General features: G+C 39.9%; 1 protein-coding gene across 2 annotated transcripts; it reads left to right on the forward strand.

The window, feature by feature from the left end:
* On the forward strand, positions 1–25,253 carry pdgfd (platelet derived growth factor d). Of its 2 annotated transcripts, XM_061281300.1 has the most exons (8): positions 454–593; positions 3,034–3,190; positions 14,671–14,860; positions 15,491–15,668; positions 18,715–18,768; positions 19,691–19,901; positions 22,079–22,296; positions 23,061–25,253. In XM_061281300.1, the coding sequence occupies exons 2-8, from the start codon at positions 3,106–3,108 to the stop codon at positions 23,193–23,195; spliced, it is 1,071 nt and encodes a 356-aa protein (XP_061137284.1). In that variant the 5' UTR covers positions 454–593; positions 3,034–3,105; the 3' UTR covers positions 23,196–25,253. The 2 variants fall into 2 exon arrangements, with proteins under 2 accessions (XP_061137283.1, XP_061137284.1); XM_061281299.1 differs by lacking the exon at positions 3,034–3,190 and having other exon boundaries at positions 1–593.
* Positions 25,254–26,409: the final 1,156 nt, after the last annotated feature.

Raw genomic sequence — 26,409 nt, forward strand, 5'->3', positions numbered from 1 at the left:
CCGTGCAGACTCCCAACAACACAATGACACGCAAACAGTGTAGTTGTGCGCGCGACCCGACTAAGTTGGCTGAAGTTTGACGCGCCGGTTGCGTGCAGACAGATAGAAGCTCCAAAGGCGCTGTAAACTATGCAGGATATTTCTCCGATACTGGACTGAATTCACTGCTTTAGGCGTGATAAGACGTCGGGCGCCTAAGCTCGCTTGTGTGACCATGACGGGAACTATATTACACTCCACCTGCACTTAGTCCAAGGGACTTGTGTGTTTCATCATCCGAGGAGGTGAATACTTTTTGGACCAGGACAAGAGTCTCTGTGCGTTTTTTGTGCGCGCGCCACGCGTCAACAAGTGGATGGAAACTTTCACTTTAGATGCTTGGAGCGAGTACTGTAGGTCTAGGTAACTAACTGTTCAGTGTTGAGATTTGGGCAGGTAATTGATTTTTCCCCCCTCCGAGTTTATTGTCGGCATGAGTGGAGCGGTAGTTTTCCACATGTGCGTGGCGCTTTTATTGCTGCTGGGCGCAGGAGAAGTTGTGAGAGCTCAGGTTTCCATGGTCAAAGTCATACGGGGCAACTTCAGGAGAGACGGTAAGATCACTTTTTTATTCTTTGTTCTGCTTATTATTTCTGTGGCTTATCACGCAAAACATGTTATTGACTTAGTATACAAAATCAGAAGTGAATTTATTTATTTCTTTTTTTTTTTTTTACCAGTGACAACAAAGAGCATACTGGTGCTTATTTTTGTTTAGATAAAAAAAAAAAAAAAAAAGTATGGCATACATTTGTATCCATCTTTTGATCGGAAAATAATAATTGATGATAGGCATTTCCAACAGATTGTGTGACCTAACGGAACAAAAAAAGGTCCACACTCTGTGGCTGCATTTGAGCTATACATCCATGCAGACATCTGCTGTCTTTCAGGCACCATTATTCTGCTCACTAGTACACTGACAAAATACGGGTTCAAAACATCTAGAGATACATCTTACCGTTCATTTCAAAATATTTACAATAAGATATTTGATTGTTCATTCTCCCCATGTAGGAAATTCTGTCAAATGCCCACAAAACACAATAAATCCATCTATGTCTCTGACTCTTTGATTGAATGGCTGATGTTGTGACTGAGGATTAGTGATTGTTGGAATAACAACAGATAATTACGTGAAAGACGTGAACATTAGGTCAAGTGCTTATTTGTCACCTCAAATAAACACTGTCACTGTCTCATGAGTCAATAGATTCTTACTTCCTGCAGGTGCACATGCTTGTTTTTTATGTCATCCCTGTCTACAGTTAGTCCATGGTCCATTTTATTAAAGACATGGAGGCACACAGACAGCTGCAGGGTTGCTTTCAGCAGGGATACATGAAAATACCTCTGTTTTAGATTCAAACCTGAACAGGATCCCCGAGGCCTGTTCCACCTCCTTCGCCGGTGTGTTTATGAAGAAACATGGAACCATTTGCATGGCTTCTGCACCCGGTGCTCTCCACTTAGTCCTGCATTAGGAAAAGCCCTAGAGTTGTGGATTGTCACATTTTCTAATTTACTTTTGTGCATAAAGGCATTTCACAAGTGTGAGGGCAAGCAACAGCAGAAAGACTAATGCGTTTTAAAAAGGTAAACAATGTGAAGACAGCATTGTGCCCTCTACTTCACACGCTTTCAAGTACTGTGGCTGAAATGTGTTAAATATCAGCTTTCAACCACATCTTCTCTTCCCCCTCTAGGTTAGATTGTTATGGAAGTGAAATGGTGGGAATAATATATATACAGTTTTGCTTTAATCTGATATCAAAAGGGTCCACATAGTTTATAATGCACTGCTGTGTTAGGCAGAGCTTCACTTTTATGGAGCAATATTCTTTCATTCCTTGTTTTGCCTATCGTCCTATTAAATTTTGCATTATATTAAATAGTAGTTGAACAAAAGAAGAACAAAAAGTCATGCTGCTTGTATTTGATACTATGTTGACTCCTCTACGAATTGGAAAGTCCCAGGGATGATGTTGTTAGAGACATTTGTTTTTTTCCTGAGACACCGCCAACATCATACAAGTCCCAATGGAGGCCTGTCGAGAATTTTTCTCAGAGGTGTGGTTTTAAGTGTTCTGTTACTTTCAAATAAATAAATTAATAAGCAAGTAAAAGTTTTAAAATATATTTTCAATTTAAACAATGATTTTTTTATTATTATTAGTATTTTATTGTTTTTGTCATTTTCTTTAACCAAAACAATAGTCAGGGGTGTGGTGGCCTTCGGAAAATGAAGTGAACTCTATAAATAAGAACAATATTTTATAAAGACATTTTGAATAATTGATTCAAGTTGCATATAATATGATACAAAATTGAGGCCTAGACTTTGCAATTGAAGCTTAAGGTGGTGATAAATTAGCTTCTACTAATGAAGTGTCATGTCAGACTTGACGCAACTTCTTTTCCAATATTGTCTTTCATAAAGTCCAGTTATAGTTTTCTGATTTCTGCTATTCTGCCATCTTTCTTATCAGTAGCTTTCCTCTCTCAGCGCTGTTTTATCAGTATACGCTTGACTGCATATCATTCCATCTTCCCAGATCCTCTTCCTTCAATCTTCCCTGTTCTCATTTCTTTCTTTATCCTCCCATCTTCTTCCATCTGTTTCAGCTTTTACCCTGTCATCTCTCTGAGCTCTTATAAGGTGCCAAACAATGTCACAGAAAGGCATGCACAAGACTCGTGAACAAACCAAATAATCTGCACAAAGGAAATAAACCTCTCTTATTCTTAAATGCATACTTAAGAAAAACATCTGTGAGGGATTTGTGTCATCTTCAGTTTTGACCGAAACAACAAGGCCGGGGAGAACGACTATGGCGACACTGATGTATGAATGCATGGACGCTGCAATGAATTCTGCTCTCGCAGAATGACTTCAAGTTTCCTTTTTGAAAAAAATAATACTGAGTGGTGCTTTATCCATTTTTAGTTAGTAAAGAGGCCAGTGACGATATTATTGTTGTGTTTAATTTTTAGGCACATCCCATTGCCACCTTTGAAACGACTACAGGGTCCTCCAGCGGCAGTTTCGCTCAGAGCAGTCTGTATATGAAGCCTCCTATCACACGAAAATGGAAACATGACATCACGGATGCAATTGTCGCGTTTGAGGCCCGTCAACGTTGTGGAGGGTGTTAGTAGAGAGCACACAGTGCACTGTAATGGATTTGAATTAATCTAGAGGGAATGGCGATTTATTTATTCCAATCAGATGGTCGAAAATTCGGACGACTAAATTGGTTGACTACAGATCTTTTCATTTAAATCCTTGTAAACTTCAAATATGTGCCAGCTAAGCTGACCCTAATGACTAACACCATGCCCATATAAGGACATGAGACTGCAGGCTCATGGTCATAAAAAGATGAAGAAACTTAGTATAAGTAAGAGGTGAACACACAGCCACAAGCCTGGTCTAAAGTTATGCCATCAATTAACATTGTCTCTGAGGGAGGACACATAAGTGTAAAAGTCAGGTCAATGTAAATTGACCTTGAATCTAAACCGAGGAATAAGTTTTCACTTGCAACAATACATTTCTGGGAGTTAGGTAATGAATGAACCAGTTATGTTTGAGTGTTGTTCTACCAGTTAGACTCCGTTGTGTAGTGTGCATGTGTGGCTTTTTTTAAGGGCCACGTGGGGAGAAGGAAATAGGGTGAGCACTGGTGTAAAAGAAATGAAGCTGGCTACAAAGAAAGTTTGACAATGACAGTCTGTGCCCAATCATTTCCCCGATGGTCATGATCAGGAACAGCTAACATTTTAATGGAATGAATTACCACGTTATTTGGCTGTTGGGAAAACAAGTCTGGAGAGACATCATTTTAACATAATTTCCATTGACCCCCAGTTATTAGACTTACTCTGAAGGAGGCCAAAATAAGTCATCATGCACCAATTGGACACTTGCACAGGTGAATTAGAGCCAATTCAAGTTATCACTGTTGTAGATTTCAGAGGTGTACAGCAACACTGGATCATCACAGTACTAAGAGTTGTTTCTTGTAGTTTGACTCTCATGTACTTACATTGCTCAACAGTACATAGACATGCTGAGTATGTTACATCCACATGTGCAAACATGCAGCTTTAGCATGTGCCCTGTCGCACTGTCTTGGCGTGATATCAGAGAATGTGCTGTCATAGTCCTTGACTACTTCAAAGAACTTGAATAATGTGCGTACACACACACACACACACCACTCACATTTCTAAGTATCAAAATATGTTTGAGCAAGGGTATCCAAACACAACGCCTAATAGAAATATATTTGCATTTGACAAAACAATCTCGAGGATCTATTTTGTAACCCTGCTATGATTTTGGCATTTTCCTTTGCTTGGCAAATCTTTTCATTTTCTGTCACTAACAGAATTGCAGGCCATGCTTTACAAGGGGTTAGAGTAAGAGAATGTCAATTTGAACATGAGTTCTTGACCTTTAAACAAATGTCATGATCTCACCTCGAGGTCCATGACATATGCTTTCAAGACTTCTAATTATTTTGACAATTGAATAAAGTGATGAATTGTCCATTGCGTAATGTCTGAAAGCTTTGAGGGATGTTTTCGATTGGCATCATCGCACAGCCATGACGTGTTTGCGTCAAATTCATCACTGTTTCAAAGGCAGACGCAAACCATTTCCACATGTCACAATGTGAAACTAAAGGGTGGGAGCGGGGAGGAGTGTCATTGAGGTTATTGGAATTGGTGAGTCACAAGACACCGGACATTGAACTACTTCACATCCTCCCAAGTGGACACACTCATAAGCAAACACAATTGCAGGATCTCCCTTCGAAGGAATCCCCTAATAAACACTTTCCACACACATAACACAAGCCAAAGCAGCCCCACCAAAAATATTTTATTCTCCCTCCCCTGCAAAAATAAAATAGGGTGGTAACCTTCTGAACGGTCTGATGGGAGGGTGTGTGCATGATTCTGTGCAGCAACTGACAGAGGCAAGCGTGTGATGAGGTCTTGAAAGGGCAACAGAGGAAGGTGGTGCTTGATACTCCTGCTGCTGTCAGGTGGAGGTAGTGGGTGGAAGGAGAGCAGTGATAGTGTAGAGAGGGATTGCAGAGGTTGGAGAGGGAAGGTGTTTAAGAAGAGATATGCCAAGTTAAAAGAGCCAGAGGAGTTGTCCCCTCACTTTTCTATCCTGTCAGCATTAAGAAAAGGGAACTCAGAGGAAGCCAAATGGACCCAGTATAAAAGGTGAGGTACCTCTCCCTTGCTCACCCATCGCCTTCTGATCGGAGGATATGATGAAAACGGATGATGAGTCATAGCAGAAAAAACGTAGCTTAAAAGTATACAGACGTCTGCCCCCAAAGTGACTCCCTCATCGCCGGACTCAAATTTATCTTAAGTATCTTAAGTAGAATGACCCAAATGATATTCTGAAAGATGGAATTCTTTAGACCTTGTTGAAAGATGTGCTTTCTTGGATTTGGATTTCAAAACATATCAAAATAACATTTTGTGTCAATTTCACTCTCTTCATCATAACCAGTCTGCGGTTATTATTGAGTGTTCATTCCTTAAACTGATAAGATAGATAAACTGGCTGCCTCTTTTCTCCCCGTTTGATTGTTTCCTACAATCTTGTTTTATATTGCACCGATGGCGATACCACTTTACCCACCTGAGATAGAAGCCATGTCAACCGTGTGGAGATATGGTACTTAAATAAATATAGATCTCATCACTTTTAGCTGTCTGCAAGTCCTAGTCTGCTTGTGTGCTCCGTTGCATGCTGCTGAGATCTGGCCAAGCCAACCACTTCCATCACAAAACCGCAGCCGTGCAGCATGTCAGAGAAGTAAGACGGTGTGATAAAACGCTACTTCAGTCTCAAGGGTCTTCACTGACCCACAGTTGACAAATGATAACTCCAATTACAAGACATAAAGGCATTGTAATGGTTTTTCAATATTGGCAAGTAATCAAATGAAAATACTAAAATAGACAAAAATGTGGTATTGGCGCATCCCTAATTGCATTCATTAGCCATGACACCCGTATTCATATTCTTGCCGATGCTGCGAGAGCTGCGTATAAGGGGAAAAGGTGAAGCAGTAAGGGACATTTATTAATTCAGGAGGAGAGGAGAGTCTTGGCTGAAATGCCTGACTGATGTAGAAAACAGAGTGGAGCAGCTAAATTGGATGTGGAAATCGAGGATTAAGGCCATAAGGAAAGAGCCGCAGAATGGGAAAGTTGCAAAGCCAAGGAGGTCATAAAACCAGCTTATGAAAGACAAGCTGGAAACAGGAGAAGGTTTTGTACAGCAGAGGGACGGCTAGACGGCAAATGAAATTCATTTGTGATTTGATGACCTGAGGAAATGTGTCCTGAGTTTGAAATGAGGGACAGTTCATCAAAATGCTACAAACAGGAACCAACCAGTGACTATAGAACATAAAACTATCCTGTTCAAGGTCATGAGCTTGCCAATCTGTCAGACGTACAACCGCACCATCAGCCAATTAATCCCACGCTGCCTGCATGACCATATCCTCCTTGATAAAATAATCATAATAATAATCCGTTGAATGATCAATACGATTCCAAAATACTTTCAGGGTCAAATTACCACAGACTACATGAAAGGTATAAGCATCATGTTTTTCCGTAATGCGTCCAACGACAGGGTGCTGGCAGAACCATTTTAAATGGCTTTGCTTCATAAAACTAACGGGTTCATTACAATGCCACTGTCGTTGCAGTTGGTGTGTTAATTACACTGATAGCCCTCTGGCAAGGTGGAACAGGTTCTCTGAAGGGAATGCAGGGGGGAAATTAAAAGGATCTCCGGTGAAGCCATTCGGATGCTATTTAGGCTGAGCAGAGAGCCATGCTGTTACTATTAAACTGTAGACAGGATTTGTGTGTATTAACTTGATTTTGACAGTTGCAAACAATCTCAGCTGTCTGTTTGGATTAACAAAGAGAAACAGAAGATCATGTGAGGTAAAGGTTTCCTCTCCAGGGTGTCCGCAGGTTCTCCCTTTAGGGTGAGAAACTGTCCCCGAGAGAGGCTCAAAGCAGAGTTGCTGACCCTCCACCAGGCAGTTGACTTGACCTCCCTAGTGAGGTGTCCTGGTCATGTCCCACCAGGAGGAGGCTGCGGAATAACTCAGGACAAGCTGGAGATATTTCTCCCATTTGGCCTGGGAATGTTTCAGGATCCTCCCAGAATGGCTGGACAGTGGCTGGGGAAATGAAAGTTTGGGCTCCCTTGCAAAAGCTGCTGGCCCCACAACCCAACCCCGGATTAGTGGATGGTTCTTTATAAGACGCAAGATGGAACACAATTACGCTGAGCATTGTCAAAGACATGGTGACCTGAGGTATCTATAACCAAGTGGCAAATATTTGTATCTTTACAAATAGACTATGTGCAGGGAAAAAGGTTTCTCAAAAAGCACAATAGAGCCGAACGGTTTCTTTGGCTGCTAAAAACGAACGTGAAATAAATGAATAGTACCCTCATGTTTCTGCTAGCTGGGCTAAGCGAGGGTGAGACACGTGGCAGAAGTGACACTGCAGACAAATGAGAGCAGAAGCCACTCACACCCCAGGAGATTGGCCCCTGCTGAAGGAAAGAGATAAACACTTTGTGTATTTATGCCGTGTGTCTTATGCGTGTGTTGAGCATGCGAGACGGGGACTTTGACAAATCCTCCGATACTTAGTGAGTGCTATGTCTTTGTTATTTTGACAATGGTGCTCTGACAGTGACACAAATGAAAGATATTCTTTCCCTCTGTCAAATGCTTTTTATCTTCCTCTCTCTGAATGTCAGCGCTTCTCCACAATTTTCCCACATTCGCCATTTGTGTATCCAGGCATTTCTCCATCTGTCTCTCTCCACTCTATCTCTTCCTCCTCTGGTCTTCATTAGCCTCCTTTTTCTTGGTTTCAGCTCATCGTTAACTCTCTCAGAAGTTGGTGAGCAGCGCTGGGAGAATGGGAGCATTGCACTGCCGGCACGAGAAGAGGCTGCTGGAGGGAGTGGGAGGTGGGGAGGACAGTAAAAGTCTGCTTGTGAGATGTCGAGGGGGAAAGGGGGAAAAATGATGACAGACAGAAGTAGAATGGAAGATGAGGAGGAGCAGGTGGATGTTGATGTTGAGCCTTCAGCGAGATAAGCGACCCCAGTGGTGGATAGGTCAGATACCGGCTAGCAGTCAGAGGACTGACACGCACGTACACACATCTGATGGGAGTCAGAGAGCGGGACTTCTGTCAAAACATAAGCATCTGCTCTCTAACGGAGCAAACGTGCATCTTGCAAACATCTTTCAACTTGCCCTTTGAGAGAATGGGCTTGCAAAAATGTGTGTTCACCCAGATGTACCTCACACACACACACACACACACACACACACAGAGTCAGAGAGCAACCCTTCGTGTAGATAAGCACTATAGAAAATGAATGAAAATATTACCAGCAGAAACAATTCAAGACTTAAAGGAACTGTTTTACACTGTGCACATTGCACATGTATGCTTGTGTGCGTGGTGCACTGTGCGAATTATTGACTGTCCTCCTTAATGTTGCAGTTTAAACTGCAGTAACTGTCAGCAGGAGCAAAATACTAATATATCAAGTGTTGCAGCATACTCGCACTAGACCACGCAAATCATGTTGGACGTGGCTGAGTTTCTCCCATCCTGTCCTGTCCCATCAATACACATTGACAAGAATGTACTGAATAACACACAATGCCATGTATACACTCATTGATCATGTACATAGTGTACAAGCTACTTTAACTTCTTTACTGCATTCCGGGTCTGTAGTTTCAATATTATATATGCACAGGCTTATTTGTTTGTTTGTTTTAATTTATTTTGAATGTCTTCATTGTCATTGCAATACAACAATGGAAATGAAACGTCTCTCACAATACATAATAAAAACACAGCATACTAAATAAATCGGAAACCCTAAACAAAATGAAAGACCATCTCTACTTTTTGATATCAGCGATGTTCAAAGTATGGATGTGTGTTTGAAATTTGGTTGCTCGCATCGTTCTGCCACAGTGTCTCTAAAGACCTATCCACAGTGCTGACTCTGCAAGCGTTAGTCCTTTGCATTATTCACTTAGCTTAGCCAAGGTGTTAAATAGAAATATGTCAAAGCACAGTAGGTACGACGAAATGCACAGTACAAACATGTTTGCTATGACAAATATAACAATGCTCAGACCTACATGGTTAATATTTTGTTGTGTTTAAAAATTTTTTAGATGGAATGTGACTTACATTATGACGTTATTTTGATAGTAGTTATAACAGCTGTACAGTTTGAAAAAAAGCAAAAAAAACACAACCTGTCAAGATATTCTACTCAGCTTGTTAATTACCTTAAATAGATTATATCCATTATTCAATCAAATTGACTTTGCATCCTTAACACAGATAATTGATGCAATGAGAATTAACCTAACAACAATTTTGGGGGTCACATTTGCCAAAGAGGCTGCAAAGTGGATGCTAATGCTATTCAAGGGACCACTGAGACTCACTTGTGAAGATATGAGGAGCAGATAAAATGCTCCTGAATCATTTAAATGCATTGAGAGTCATTTTTCAGCAACATCTCTCCTCTCCCTTTTGACATTGAAGTGAACAAAAACAACCGACAAGAAGTGACACAGCTTCACAGACACACACACACACATGCGCTAACAAAGCAGATTGTACCATTGCTTATTCATGAGTCTTAGACATGTTCTTTGGTGTGACTTATCTAATGGTTTGAGAGCTCGTGAGTGTTTGTGGATTTTGTTCCTCAGCAACTTACACGTTTCTCGTGCTCATGAGTTTTTAAACTTTCTCTTACCCTTAGCACCTCTTCTTTCCTTTTCACACGTCCATCCTGACTAATATCACTCAATCACTCGCCCTGTTTCAGATTGTCCTTCACCCCAGTCAGGTCAGATTTTCTCAGTGTTTGTATCTTGTAGTGTTCATTCTGTTTTGTTCCCATCTGTCAGCGTGAGGCTGCAGTTTGTTTGTTTATCATCATCTGATGTGAAAAGACGGCATATCATTTGTCATGCTGCTCCTGGACTGTGCCAGGGGAAGCCTTCAAAGGCAGTCAGCCAGTTAGCAAGGCATAGTTCAGCAGTTTATGAGATTGTATTGATCTCGCTTGCAAAATATGTCCTTTGGCTGCAGTTCAAGTTTACCACAAATAACCTCTCGGGCTATTACTTAAAATATTGACTAGCCAGCATATACCTGGGAAATGGTAGTCTTTGACATTTGTAATCTTCCTAATTTTTACCAAACCTTTGACTTGTATTTGATCTGTGAAAACCATATTAAACTGTACTTGATAGAACAATTTACAACAATTATTAGCTGGAGCACTGTCGCACTTATCAAAAAGCAGAGGAAATAAAATAAAAAAATAAAAAGATTTGGCAGTTGCCGGGTAGACGAATGTGGTACTGATTGGAAATCAAATCTGTGCCATCTGCACACACAACAGCATAATATATCTTTACGTTACCATTAACCACAAATATAAAACAATCACATGAAAACAAGTATGGCACTGAATAAACTTGCCTTCTTGTGCCGTGTGACCGCAAATTCTTATTTTAGCGATTTGTATTCGACAAAAATACCGTTGAAGTCTTCTCCCCTTTTTGCTGAGGCCTCATTGCCTCATCTGCCCCAACAAAAAAAGGAAAGGCCTCCAGTAAATCTGTCTGCGAGTGTCCTGAGTCAACAGTGTTTTGATCCGCTGCTGTTTATCTAACCTATTCTGTCTGTGTCACAGGACATCCCTTTGTCTACCTCCAGGGGAACAGACACGCGCACACGTTGATACACACGCTCACACACACTCGTTCAAACAAATGTTTGATGTTTCTGCTATGCTAGAAAATCTATGATGTCCATCTATCCATATATAACGTAAATGTCACTCAGTAAAGGATAAACCTTCGCATGGTCAATTACAAACAAACAAATTGTCAATTGTTATGCTGCTTCCGGATTAATGGATAAATGGTATTATCATGATTTTGGGGGTTGGATGCTTCATAAGATATATTGACTCAAACTGTGAAAATATATGCATATCTAAATATCTTTTTGTAATCCCTTGCATGTACAAAACATGAATGTAACCTTTGTGCAGAATTTGTAATTGTTGCAAATCATATTTAAAATGCAGTGGCAAAATAAATCAAGCACAACAACGATTAACAAAACAAATAAACAAAAAAGTAGATCACTGAATTTTCAATTTGAAACAAACGTGTAATGTAACAAAGGGAAGCTAAATCATATACGTAATAATGTTGGTTTCAAAACAATGCCCCTCCCATAGCTAAAGGTTGAGGCGGTGTAATGTTACAGTGAATATGCACACAAATGCCCACAATTTGGGATCTTAGTGAATCAGGCCCTAAGAGTCTTGATATTTGTTGTTTTAGTATGTCAAAAAGATTGACGAGGATGATCGTTTTAGTGGTATTTGAAAATAGCAAAAAATTAAATCATGTGATATGCATGCATGCACATCACAAACATTTAATGTACATTTAATTGTTGCTAATGACATTTTTTCAAGAATTACTCACCAACATTTGGTATTGCCAGAATGTCAGTGCTGGTTACGTTGCTCATTTGTCTTAATCTGATCCAAAGAAACTATCACTTGAAATCCATCAACTTGTAACAATCTCCTTAACACCTTGAATTCACTCTGCAATAATTCAGTCCAACGCAAACCAAACATGGGAGCCATGCAGTGTCATCTGAAGGACCATTATGCACATGCACTTTTCTATAATCATGTGAACTGTATATAGTCCTGGCATTGCTATGAATCATACACATCCACACCCCATCTGCCCTGACACAAGTGATTCACAGTTGAATAGTTTCTTCTCATGTCTAATGCACTGGTTGCACCCACATTGGCTTTCTTCCAACATGCACTTCCCTTCTGGAATAATTGTGTTACTTACTTCTTTAATCTATGTTCCTCAAGATGTGTTCTATTCCACCATTTGCAGTCTGTTCTCCTAATATGTTTTAGTTATTGTTAACTGTTTAAGCCCTGTAGAAATCAAACAGAACAACTAATCAGAGAAGTAAGACATTGATATTATGGTGTTTTCAGATGTAATCATTAATTTGTTCTAGTCCTTTGCACTGTGTTTTTTCCAGAATCCCAGTTAAAAAAAAAACATTTTGGTAGAATAAGTAAAACGAGACCGAACCCAACATCTCAGAAGAAGAGATGTTGGGTGGGAGGCCAATGGTGACCAAAGATGACACTTATGGCATGCAGTGTCCACCCCAAGGACCCATGTGTGCGTTTCTCTTTCATGCCTCCGTGCTTTCAAAAGCGTGACTGAGAAGGAAGAGAGACTATTTCAAGATTATTTTTCATGAGTGAGTGGTGAAACAGTGGAGCCAGCAAAGGCCTTGATAATCAATGCATGCACACAGGCCTTGAGCTATCATTTAGCCAGACGCAAAAAGGGTTTGGACATTCATTTCTCTCTGGGTGGAAATTGTCTGTGAGTGCAAGCACAGTATTGCGCATCAGCAACCAGACTTTGCAAGAAAACACAATGTCATGCAAACAGTATGTACTGCAGAGCAGTGAACAGATGTACGCTGTGCACAACCTCCTATCGTACCACGCAGCGGATGGCATCACCTATGCTGCTAATGGGACATGTTTTACATAACACAACAAAGTACAGATGAATAAACATTCAAGACATGGATGAGCACAGCAAGGAAAACAAATTATCTATAATGCATATAATGCTAGGGCAAACAATCATCCACTGACTTGTTGAGAAAATTTCAATCCAAATCAATCCCAATAATTTAAAACCATCTACCTACCCCCACTTCTATGCTAAAAAAACATCCTAAAGGTTTAACACAAGTTGAACTTCCACACACCCTCACATAAATGTTACCGCTCTCATTTTTAGTGCATTTTCGACAGAGCTGTTGTAAGAGTGTGATTGGCACTTGGATCAGAAATAGACCTCAGTGCTACAGTATGAAGAACATCACACCCCAGCAATGAAGGTGGGAGAGACAAGTTTCATTCGTGCGAAACTACCCACCTCCATCCTGCCACCCATGAAAATAAAACGCTTTGGGAAACAGTATGTACAAATAAAAATACAAAACGCAAGTTTTGAAATCAAAATCGACCAGGGATGGGCAACCTGACGATGGAAGGAGCTACAATTTTTCATCTTTGCTTTAGGGGCGGCTCAAAGGACCACACACTCCCTAACCAAATAGCTTACAAAAAATGAGATATGGGCAACATAAATGCTCTTAATATTATATTATATTAATATTATATTATTACATTACTATTAGTTTGTAGTAGAGCACATGATATGTCTGCCATCTAGTGATGAATGTTGATATTACAACCCAAAACAACTCAAACTATACAATGGAAGCCAGCTATTTGCGAGGGCTTGTGAATACTCAAAATCAGTGTATTAAATAAAAATATCAATTTTATTGTGAACCCAAAATGTTCTACAAAACTTTGGATATCCATTTTTTTTTACAAAAAAATAAGGGTTTGCCTTCCCATCCACCCAAAAATTAAAGAAAAAGCATGGAACATGTCAAACAGACAAACATTTTGGTTTTCACTGCTGTATTTATGTCTACTTCAACCTGCCAGTAGTTTACTGTAACCTGCAGTGCAGCAGACACGAGTGAAAAGGAAAGTGCCCTGACACCACATTAACCGACAACCTTACAAACATGCACGCGCACACAGATGCGTCCCTCACTAATCGTAGAGGGGAAAAGATCCTGACAACTAAGCATTTTTATGAGCAAATAGAACTACAGAGTCAGGCATTTGTTATCGCGTAAAAACCAAGAGCATCTACATATTTAAGCTTTAATGATACAAACAGATTGTGGTGGTGACCTCCTTAATAAATTGATCAATAAAATAACATAGTGAGGAAAATAAAACTCATAAGCAGGATCTGAATGAGAAAAGCGTAAAAGTGAAGGTCAAAGCTTCATCATCATCATCCTTCTGGGGTGCTAACTGCACAGCCTTGATTATACATTCGTCTTTCTCTTCAAAAAACCCCTACAAGTCAAAAAAATAACCAGCCCTGTCAGCCCACCTCAGCATGCTGCTTGACCTTCAGACTGTGCGTGTGTTTGTGTGTTCACCAGGTATTCCTCATTTATTAAGGATATTAATCTGCCTACACAGCCATAATAAATAGATTCACCCCTCGTTTGGGAATAAAAAGTAAAGTGCTTTCTGCACCAAGAGCAATAAACTTACCATAAATATATCAGTAGAAAATAGCAGTGGTGAACAATATTGTTTTGATATCATCAATTTGAGAGCCGAAGGCTGACAGCCTTGTTTTAATCAACATATCATGGGCAAAACAACAGGATTCATTTGTGAGGTGCAACAACAAATCACTATCATAATCAATGCCATTGGCGTACTTGTATATATTACAATATAATTTTTGAATAAAAAGAACTCACTCATTTGTTTATATGAGCTAACAGACAAAAAATGTCTCATCACAGATGTATACCGAAAAGAGGACAACATCACCGTTACGCCGCCAGGTGGAGTCATCAATAGCCCACGCTTCCCCAACTCGTATCCACGCAATCTGCTTTTGTCATGGACTCTGGTGTCGCCAGCGGGAAGTCGGATACACCTGGAGTTTGACAATCATTTTGGCTTGGAGGAGGCCGAGAACAACGTGTGCAGGTAACACAAGCGCAACATTTATAGAAGATGGATAAGAGCCGAGTGGTTGGATTATTGCGCCATATTGCTTCAAAAGGGGGGTTGAATGAATCTTCAGAAATCGTAAAACCAAGGACAAAATTGAAGCTAAAAGCAGATGTGTCAAAACGATGGCTATTATACCAGTAATCCAAACACAATGATTGATGATGAAGAAGGGAATCCACCAATTATTTGGAAGGAATTGAACGGTGGAATGCAGCAAATGTCCTCCACAACATGGAGGAAAGGTCATAATTGATCTTATAAAGAAAATGGGCATCTTCACCCAAAAAAAATCAATGAGTGCCAAAAGAACTGGGCAGAATCAATAGTCATTCTTCTACTTAAAAATGTGCATGAGGAATCAGTCTAATAAGCGCAGTAATGTTTTAGTACAAGCTCCTTCACCCCACAAAATCCACACATTTTGTTTATATTTCTTGGCTCTAATTCAATATTTTCTTTAACTTGGTGATATTTATGAGTGTTATACAAAAAGCAAAGCACCCAACTGTATCACTGAAATCAACGTGTCAGCCAAGAGTCTTAAATGTTTTCATCATCATCAACTTGTTTTGTTGTCCTCTTCCTCTTTATTATTCACTGCAGATATGACTTTGTTGAAGTGGAGGACCAATCAGAGACCAGCACTATCATTTGGGGTCGCTGGTGCGGACAGAAGGCACCGCCGAGTCTCAACTCCAAATCTAACATCCTCAAAATAACCTTCAAATCTGACAATTACTTTGTCGCAAAGCCGGGATTCAAAGTCTACTATTCATTTCTGGTGAGAGACGCACACGCAGTTGACATATAAGTCCTGAGTTACTTTTATATGTCGCATCTCGCTTGATCCTTGTCTTTCATACTATTTCCTTCAATTTTCTATTGCGGAGCCATAGACATTGTTGTGATGGGTAATCAGGGAAAAAACATTCACACTGTATGTGATACAACCCTCCGCTAGGGCCCCCTGAGGATAACTGAAATGTTCTTTCTGTGTTTTTGCTCCATACACAAAATATTGATATGCATGAATGGGGAAATGTCAGCTTGAGGGGGGCTGCAGACAAACAAGCCTACCGAGAGTTTGCGCTGGAAGAAAGTTGAAGGGTGCACACAGTAAATTGCATGCAAAGGAACCATACTTCCATTCCACTCCATGTTCACTGTATTCCTAATAAATATTTGCAGAAACTACATTTTCTGATTTTACGTACAAGAGTTTCTTTGTTGGAATCTCTGCATGGGTGACGTTTGCATGTTCTGGTTTGGACACTAGTTGTTTGCTGTCTGTGCCCAGTGATTAACAGGAGAGCAAGTCTAGGTATTCGTACTGTAGACCGCACAATTGGGCTTGTGTGTCAGTGTCCAAGAAAAGAAAAAGCAGGGGAAAAAAGATGGATGGGTTTGGTAAGTTGCTGTCAAAAAGGAACATTTTCTCTTTGTCAAATGAGCAAATAAGGAAATCAGCTGAGTCATTTTGTTGGGAAGAGAAGAGAAGAGAAGAAAGAGACGACTTCTGATGTTCCTCAGCCTGTAATCGCAGTGAAAGGGGGAAGAGAAATTGCAGTCGAGACACAGAAAGTCTTTTTAAGTTACGTATTGCTTGGCTTCCTTTCATGTCACAGATGGGGCTGCTTTTTATCTACAAGAAAAGAAAAAGGATGCTACGATGCAAGTTGCAGAGAGAAATAGTGCATTTGTAGAACTTTTTTTTTGCTTTCGTTCTTCTTTCGTTTTGACGTAAAAGCTGCCGTGACAATAGCCGGCTCCCATTTGTGCTAAAAGGTTTGGCTATATATAGAACATTGTACAGGATATATACCGTAATTTTCGGACTATAAGTCGCGTTTTTTTTCATAGTTTGGGTAGGGGGGCGACTTATACTCAGGAGCGACTTATATACATATATGTTTTTTTTTTCACTTTTTTAGGCATTTTATGGCTGGTGCGACTTATACTCCGGTGCGAGTTATAGTCCGAAAATTACGGTAGGTAGCATATCTGTCATGATGCCAACATGCAAAGCAGTATAGGTGCACATAATGTTTCTCTTCTTTTTCCCCTTTTCTCTCTCACACTCCTTGTCAAATGCTCATCGAATCTTGATGAATTGCACCCATTTGTGCTATTCCTCGTTTGTGTTTGACTAATAGCGCACAGAATTTCTCTTCAGCTGGACTGAAGTTATGTGGCTAGCAGCTCTAATTTGTTCTCTTCAGAGCTGTCAAACTGATAAAAGGGAGGAGATGGCAAGGCAGTCAGTGGGAAGGAGGAGGAGAGAGGACGCATCTTTGGAAAGAGAGAACAGGTGTCTGAGATGGTATCGGCAAGTTAGCTAATGACTTAAATGCCTGCACTCAAAGAGGAAGATAGGAGGAGACAGAATAGAATACAGAATAGAGCATGGACTAAGTCAAGACGCACAATAAGCTGTATCAGGGAACAACACAGAAATCGCTTAGGTCTAGTGCAACGTGCAGAGTGTTTGCGTCGTTGAGGGCGTGAACACAGCCAATTTGATTCCTAGCTAAATTTAGCGACCGCTCTCATTATCTTTAAATTCAGTGCGGTTGACTTTGCAGGAGTAGAAACAAACCCACTGAAGATTGTGTTTGCAATGAAATTGAAAACAAGATGGCAATGAGTCGCTGAAAGACATTTAAGTGTTGTGTTTTTCTATTGTCAGTGTCCTCTAGATAACCGGTTATGTGGGCTAAATGTCGACAGTGAAATCTCGGGGCCTTCGTGGCCATCTAGGACGCACTTAATCCTCAACTGTCTCACTGTCCGATTGTACCAAATGGAGGTTGAAAAGGGCAGGTCCCTGGTGTCCCCACTACTCGAGTGCTTCTGTAAATAAGGAAGTGCCCTATTGCCACCTACAATATTGCTGTATTTTTCTGTGGCCAATATTGTTTCACACATTATACAATTAAGCTACATTGAAAAAAGAGGCTTGTTTATTTAAGAGTCAGGTGATATTTCTTGACTTCAGATGAAAATAAGTGTTGTGTTTGATCCCTATGTCCAACTTTTTTGAAAGATCAAAGTGGCCCAGATGTGGATGACATGATACATTTCACCTTAAAAGGAGATGAGATCCAGGTTTTGTAAACTCGTTTGCACGCACTCTTACAAGAACGCCTCAGACGTCATTTAGACAGCTGGTCGAGAAGCATGTACGAATCATAAAAAAGCCATATGCCAGAGTTTTTTGCAGATGTAAACAATCACAATATGACTTTGGTGTGTCAAACAGGAACTTTCCCATCTGCACCGGAGATGCTATTAAAGACTTCAAGAGATGGAGGTCATAGAAAATGTGAATTAATGTGTCAGGGACTGAAAGTGATTGAATTGGTTGTTGCCTGACACGTTTTACACATGTCACAGGAGACTCATTTTACACTTGCTGTAAGTCAACTATGGTACGTGTTAGCTGATTGGTACTCGTCGTCTGCAATCACAGGAACTTTAAAAAAAAAATCTCACAAGACTAGCACTGCAGCCATTTTTTTAAATAAAGTATTTATTAAATACAGTAATGTATTTCAGTTGTTCTCATCCAAATAAAATTACATTTTTTGGCTCAGATTCTTGTGGTAATGAATTAAAAGGACATTATATTTTGATTACAGTATTATCGCATGAGGTCTGTCTGATTAATGAATCTTTGACCCATTGAATGATTTTCAGCCATTTAAGATTTCTGTTTGAGTGCCCCTGCAATAGAACGTAAAGAGCATCTCATTAAAATGTACTAGTAATAGAAACTTTGGAGAATCAATTAAAAACTAATCCCTTATTGCTGCATTTCTTTCCTCTAGCCTGACACCCCTCTGCCTGCATCCCAAACCAACTGGGAGGTTGTCACCACGTCGGTGAGTCCCACATGAGAAAATCCAGACTAGAAAAGTGAATAGACATTTGCATTGGAAGGCAATTCTAACTGTAATAAAGCAAAAGGACCGGTTAGCAACACATCAATTTAATTCCGTAGCTTTGAAAAGGCTCACTGCCTTCATTTTAATTCCAATATTATAATTTATAAATAAATAATAGTTTATCATCTAATCTGTGTTAGTTTAAACCACACTTCCCGAAACGTACAGTTTGTCACCCATTCACCCCTAGCACATTGTACTTTTTACAAGCACAAAGAAATAATTAATAGTCACATTAATAATTGTTATGACATAGTGCCCATTTGTATGGACCAAGGCCCAGCCACATATTGCATTCCATCATGCATATACACCATACTGCATACATTTTACATGAGACTTGAGATGTAAAATGTCATGCTTTCTTAGACTAATGTATTTGTAAATACATTTAATCCCTGTAATCTGTGTACGTCTCTGCGTAAGCGATCTGTGGTCAGCGATGTATGAAATCATAATAATTAGTGTGCATTGTTGCGAATGGCACTTTTTCTGCATGAACCGCCCATGTGGGGGCGTAGACACAATCAGCGTGTAATGTTCAGTATGTTATCACTCCTACATAGAATGTGCGTGTGCACGGTTTGCCCCAGTTTTAGTACTCAACATGTTTTCTATAGACACTGTGTGCACACTTAGTGAGAAGTATTTCAGTTAACTAGACAAATCAATATTTCTTGACATACACATGGATGTAAAGACAGTAGAATACAAATGCCTTGCATTATCTGCTTTTGTCGTGTAATGTTTGGGTTCTCATGGTCATTTGTGTTGCATTGAACATCTAACCCAATGTCAATCATTGACCGAGCGTATAACTGCAATGGAATAATTTCGTTATTCTGAATTTGGTTCGTAGAATCGCAGTCCTGTGGGGCCGGCAGCAGTCACTGAAGTACCGCTCTCATTAGATGACCTGGACCGAACCATCGCTGCCTTTGACACTGTGGAACAGCTTCTGAGATCGCTGAACCCGGACACTTGGAAACAGGACCTGGACAGCATTTACACACAAACGCATATTCATTATAGATCCAGGGCTTATCATCTGGCAAGCAGGCACAACAAAGGTATGTTTTTTTTTGTTTTATATATATTTGCTGTTTATTTAAAATCAAATCACAAATAAACACACAAATCAATTTTTACCAATGCGTGTGTAGAGTGTGTCCTGTTAACTGCTGATAGTCCCATACGGTAGGGAACACATATTGCAGCCCCTCAGAGGTGTAGTCGCCGCAGGTCGTTGATACGACATAGCACCTCACTCTAATTGGAAATTCAGCTTGTGCACTGAAGCAGAAATGTGCTCGAGTCAGCAGCTTAGCTTTGTTTTCATTAAGTCACACACATCCTCACTTGGCCAGCAATAATGGATTAGTTTTCAATTCTCCTTTGTTCCCTTGAAGACATGAAGACAGATCATAATTACAATTGAATGAGTTTGAATTCCAATTGGAATTTAGGCCACATACAAGCAAAATAATATATAAAGTAATTGCTAACTATTCTCACGCTTTCTAATCTTTCTCTGGCACTCCGAAAAATACAAGTCAACAGGTTTAGCCATATGTTTGTTAACTGCGAGATTAGAAGCTAAATTAGCTAAACCAATAAATATTGTTGGTTTTATTAGTGGTTCTTTTTTATCTGAATATTGCTTAAACGATGTAAGCACCAATAAAATAAGTTACCCCAGTTACCAAACTCCTATATAACCTTATTGACTAGTAACTTCATGCGAGTGAATATTCACAGTAGGATCATTGGTCCACTGATTCAGTGTACTTTGCAGTGGCAGTGGTATTCTAAACAAATCTCAACTTCCACCTGTCACATTCTCGTAACAATCTCTGAAATGCTGAGTACAGCTTTGGTGACTATATATTTAGTTACTTTTACAACCTGTTTAAAAAAAAAAGAAAAGACAGTCAATTAACGCCAGTGACATCTTGTCGACTCAGAGACTTTCCAGTGGAGGAGATATTCACCACTCGGTGTCCAGACTGCAAATGATTTGTGGAAAGCCACCGGTGGCTAATTTCCTCGATTAAATCATCCATATTCTGACACCTTTGGGATTAAGGATACAAATAGCAAGGTGATATGAAATGCTCTTACGTATGCTCCTAATTTAGAATTGCATTGCCAAGAATTTGCTTTCAGGTCCAGTCAATCAGTATGAATGAAAAAGCTTGTGTCTATATTTTTTTTTGTTGATTGATAAACCTATTAGTGACAGCGCGCATGAGCACGAAACTTATTGTGCTCCTTGTTTTTTAGTAGCTCGAATTAACATGTACCATGATCATTTCATTTGTTTGGTGTAATGAAGATGCATTCTAAACAAATAGCATCTGCAAGGATGAATGATGATTCATGCCAGATATCTGTTTGAGATTCAGTCCAGGAGCTCTGCTCAATCCACTAAATGCTTTCTTTCTTCATCGTTTCAATTGGGCACTTACATCTTGCCAAGATTGTGATTTCAGTTATATCAGCCTTGTTAAAAGAAACCTTGATTCAAGTGTTCTTTAGCCTGTACCCTGAATAGGACTACAGCTAAAGCATGCAGTCAAGTATTTAGGGCTGTAAATGCAAGGCTGCATAGAATTGAAAAAAGTTTCAGACAAAATACAAATATTTCATCAATAGAATGAATGGTAAATGTTCAGTACTCAGTCCAATAACAACAATTGTGGGCTGATGTTTTTTGTTGTTGTTTCTTGGCTGAAGATTCAATTTTCGACAATTTCGGTTCTTTTGCAACCAACAGATATGCACAACAATCGGTTAAATCAGCCAACCTATAAATAGTCCATACGTGTAATCACCACGCTTACGGGTGACAGCGGGGTGATGATTACCCAGCTTACTTTGACCCTTGTTAAGAAGACAATCTAGCCATGATTGCTGTTCTCTATCCCCATCTTTTACATTAGGCATATTTCTCGAGCCGCCTTATTTCAAAGAAGATACTGTCTTGCTATGCTTTCTGGTTTTTCCATCATTTCACTGGGAAACATTACCTCAGTTGGAACAAATTAAATATATGAAGCAAGGTTCCATTGTATTACTCCTGATGTTACTCCATTACTCCTGATGATGCTGCGAAAAATGCTCTTCTCTGAAACATGGCTGACAATCAATCATTCATTAGTGTATGCATCGTAAAATAAATTCCCAAAGACCATGGAAAGATTACAGACCGGCAGATTTCATGACAATGTTCTCCGTCACTGTCTAGTTGACCTGGATCGCCTCTACGATGACGTAAAGCGGTACAGCTGCACCCCTCGCAACTACTCTGTCAACCTGCGTGAGGAGCTTAGGGTTACCAACGCCGTCTTCTTCCCCCGGTGCATGCTGGTCAAGCGCTGTGGTGGCAACTGTGGATGCGGGACAAATAACTGGAACACCGGCTGCACCTGTCAGGCCTCGAAGACAACGCTCAAACTACATGAGGTGGGTCACAAATAATGAAGACTCACTGCTATAATATGTTCGTATTAATTTTGGTGTAATTATTTTCATAATAATACAAGTAAATACATTTCAAGGACATTGTTGAGACATTTTGTATTTTAGGGGCCTGATTTAAATATGTGTTCATTATTAGACTAACGACAACATATAATGGCAGCACTGCAGAAAAGTGGTTACATCTGCTACTTCGATTCCAAGCGCATCCATGATAAGTCAACAAAGACTCATTTAGTTCCATGTCAACTCAAGTTTAAATGATCAAATAGCTTACCATAGAGACATTCTCAACCCTAAAAAAAATGACAGAAAAAGAAGGTTTGGGCAATTAGCTCAAAAAGAGTGAAGACATCTGAAGCGAGTCAGACTGGTTGTACTCAACAGGTCCCAAATCAACAGTTAATCAGTGAAACACTTTTCCATCTCTTTATATTTCTACTTCTTTTCCTTTTGTGTGTTTACAAATTTGAAGCTTTATTTTTCTATCACTACCTGCAGCAAATATAAAGAAAAGAACCCTGTAAACTCCATTAATTTAAAACTGACACAAATATACATCTGTGTTTTTCACAGGACAGTAACAATATGCCAATGCACAAACATACAGATACGTTGGAAACATGGGTGAGGAATGGAAAAAAAAAAAGTACAGAGCTTCAGACTTCAGGGACCACAAAGCTTATGGCCAGGCAGGAAATAGTTTAAAGTCCTGAGCTGTCTCAACCTATTCTCCCTGCCTCTTCCAGGTGCTCAAGTATGCCCCGGAGACCACTCTGTACCAGCGCCATCGCAGGACAAGGGTGCGCTGGGTCATCGATGAGATATTCCTCACGCATCACGACAAGTGTGAATGTGCCTGTCCCTCGCAGCTTCCTCGCTGAGATATTGACACAAACTATCTTGAATTGTTGGACACCTTCTGCCATTTTGCCTTGAACTTTTTTTATGCAACCGGCTATGCAGTAAATGCAGAGAAGAAATTATTTGATAGATGATGCACACTTTACGTAACAGTAAGTACGCCAAAGGAATCATCGTGAAACTCAACTTGAAGACAAACAGTAATGCAAATACATTTGATTGCATGTGTTAAGTGAATTTTCAGATGTCTTTTCTGCCGCTGGCAAAGAAGGTATGGGGGGGGTGGACGGGGGTATGTGAATCCAAGCTGATGGTCATTCTAAACTAAAGGCTAAAAAAGCAGTTATTTATAATACGGAATTCCCCACCCTTCTGATTGTCCACATAGCCCGTCTTTGTTTTGTGCACATTCCTGTCTACAAGAATTCCAGCATCCCTTTGTCCTTCACTGTCTGTACTGTGTTCCCTCCCTTTTGTTTCTTCCCCAATGTCTCTTTTAACACACACACATGCACGCACACACACAAACACACACAGAAACACACACACACATTCTCTCCTATCGCTCAGTACCAAACACATCAGAAATGTCAGCACAGGCTATTGCACTCTGCCCAGTTTTCTGAGCGTTCCGGGAATTCCAGTCGCTAACTGGTAATTCTGCTAACACCATACACCCTCAGACCTGGAAAAACATCCCAGAAGAAAGGAATAGACAGAAAGGAAACAAGTCAGGGAGACAGACACCTGGCAAATGCGACCGGATAATTCTTCATAAAATTTACTATACATACAGGAGTACGGGCAACAGTCATTAATAAATGAGGATTTGCATCCATCCTGAATCTTAATTGATAATCCTATGAAGACTTTTTTGAAAAAAACTTTTGCAGCATAATTGTGTCTCAGTGCACAAAGAAATAAATAAAGGCAGGGATAAATGGATTTTATTTGGACGAACCACTCGATAGCCTTGACTTCAATTTCATCACGCTCCTTTGGGATGAACTACAATTTAGCTTGCAATTCCAGGACCTTTCAGTGACCTTACAAATATTCTTATATATAATTGTGCCAAAATTCCAACAGGCATACTTAAACATTTTAGAAAGTCCTCACTGAAAAGTTGAAGATTATTAAGCTATGAGCCACTTCTAATTTTCTATCTTTTTCACCTTCAGTTAACCTGCTCATGTTTGCATTTTTTTTTGCCGAGAATCAGTTTCTTACACACGCAGCCTTGTAATCAGCACTTTAAAGCACACTTTTATGCCAGTTACAATGATGCTATTTTTGTGAGTGAGTGAGTGTGTGTGTGACTTTGTGCAGTGTTTTCGTCTAAGGGCTGAAGAAGGTTCCCAAAGGAGGCTGCAAGAAATGCCAGCAGGAACATTGAAGAAATCAAGAGAAAATAAAAATCCCCAAATGATATTGTACTGTTCAATGGTTCCTTTTTTTCTAGCACAGTGGAATCTGTTGGATCTGTTGTGCCATTGCCCTGATTTGACACACATCATCACTAACAAATGAATTGACACAGATAATGTTTTTACGCTACTAACCGTAGCACGTATGTATGCTCGGCCGCTTCCATATCTCTGTATGTTGTGGCCATTTGTTTCATTTGCACGCCAAGCTGACAAGGAAATGCTCTTGTACCTTGAATGCTGGATGTTCAAATTAGTCAGCAACGTTTGCTAAATGTTGAGTTCCAGTATTTGTTTGTGTTTGTGTGTGCTGTGTCTTTCAGTGTGACAGTGTTCTGCTCACCAAAATGGCCTTCAGGAAAAAACAGAATCCAAAATGCCATTTACAGCTACTTGTGCAACATTCTACAAAACTGTCTAACCCTTTCTTTTTTTTTATTTTTATTTCTCCTCCCCATTGGTGACTCACACATCAAACATGATCAGCTCGGTTTATCCAGTGAATGTTCGAGCAAGGTAAAAGTGCTGCTTTTGCTGCATTTGGAATATTCATGACAAAACCGTAGGCTTTAATTTATTGTGTCTTTCTCAGTTGTTTTGTTTGGGGGGGAAATCAGCTGGATGGTTTTAATAAATAAAATATTTGCCGCATCAGTGAGTCTTGTAATCTTTCCCGTGTGTTTGATGATGTGTAGAGTTTAATGAATTTGCGGCAGGGAATTTGGAGGGATCTTTGGAATAGAGGTGATGAAGGAACGGTAAGAGAGCAGAAGAACAAGAAAGCGCAGGGAGAAGGGCTCGATGTTATCTTGTACATCCTTGTGCGTGAGTCGCCATGGAAACCACATATGTGCTTTTCAGGCCATTTTATCCGCAGTTAAGGTCAGCAGAGTCAGCACCACAGAAGTCAGATGGAAATTAATGGATGCTGTGGCCTGAAGGGATGATTTAATTGTTGATTTTGTATTCAGTGATTGTGACAGTAGGCTGTGGTTAACCATTTGCTTCCTGTGTAGGGGCCTGCCGCTTTAGTATGAGCTACTATTCAAGGTGACATGCACTCAGATGTGTATATTCAATTGTGTTTACCGTGGAGCCTCTGACATCACTCATAATCTGCCCTGGGGAGCAAGAAACATTTTTCCTATGGGAGATAATGAAGAAAGAATGAACCATCATAAACCGCCTGTTGTCAAAGAAAAATCTAGCACACTAGCAACGTGATGATGTGTGAAGGTAGATTTTGTCTTGCAATGTCCATTTCCTTTAAATATATATGAAAAGCTGAAAAGTTTGAATTCCCACTAGCAGACACACACACACGTACACACACACTGCATCCTTTCCGTCTCTGCTGATCTCCAGGCCCATCCTTGCCACGTCCACAAGCACTTCCACCCACCTCCTCTTTCACACTGCATTATAGAATAGCTTTCATTTAGGTATGAATATTAGATATTTCTTCTGAATTATGTAAAAAGACCATATGTGAGAAATCTGCAGACATCGGGAAAGGACAATTGTGGGTTCCCGCATTTAAAAGAATCAAATAAAATCGACTTCTTCGATTCAAACTCTTCTATTAAATAAATGATTATACTTCAAGTGTAGTGGAGGCACTTGTACCTCTCTCAACAGTTAGAAGGGCTAATTTTACCCACATTATGCTACTTTGAGCAAAATACAAAAAAAGAAAACTGGTGAATGTGAGCCGAATGCAATGAACTGAAGATATGCTGCAAGTGTATGAAACACTCAGAGGCGTTGATGAAAGCTTGACATAAGACTTCTAAAAGGCAAATTTGAA

Source organism: Syngnathus typhle, linkage group LG6, assembly GCF_033458585.1.
Source record: "Syngnathus typhle isolate RoL2023-S1 ecotype Sweden linkage group LG6, RoL_Styp_1.0, whole genome shotgun sequence".
In the NCBI taxonomy this organism is placed as follows: Eukaryota; Metazoa; Chordata; class Actinopteri; order Syngnathiformes; family Syngnathidae; genus Syngnathus; species Syngnathus typhle.

Coding starts and splice junctions, on each gene's coding strand:
- pdgfd (XM_061281299.1), top strand. CDS start 473: ATGAGTGGAGCGGTAGTTTTCCACATGTGCGTGGCGCTTTTATTGCTG. Junction 594..14,670: donor GGGCAACTTCAGGAGAGACG/GTAAGATCACTT, acceptor GTCTCATCACAG/ATGTATACCGAAAAGAGGAC. Junction 14,861..15,490: donor GCCGAGAACAACGTGTGCAG/GTAACACAAGCG, acceptor TATTCACTGCAG/ATATGACTTTGTTGAAGTGG.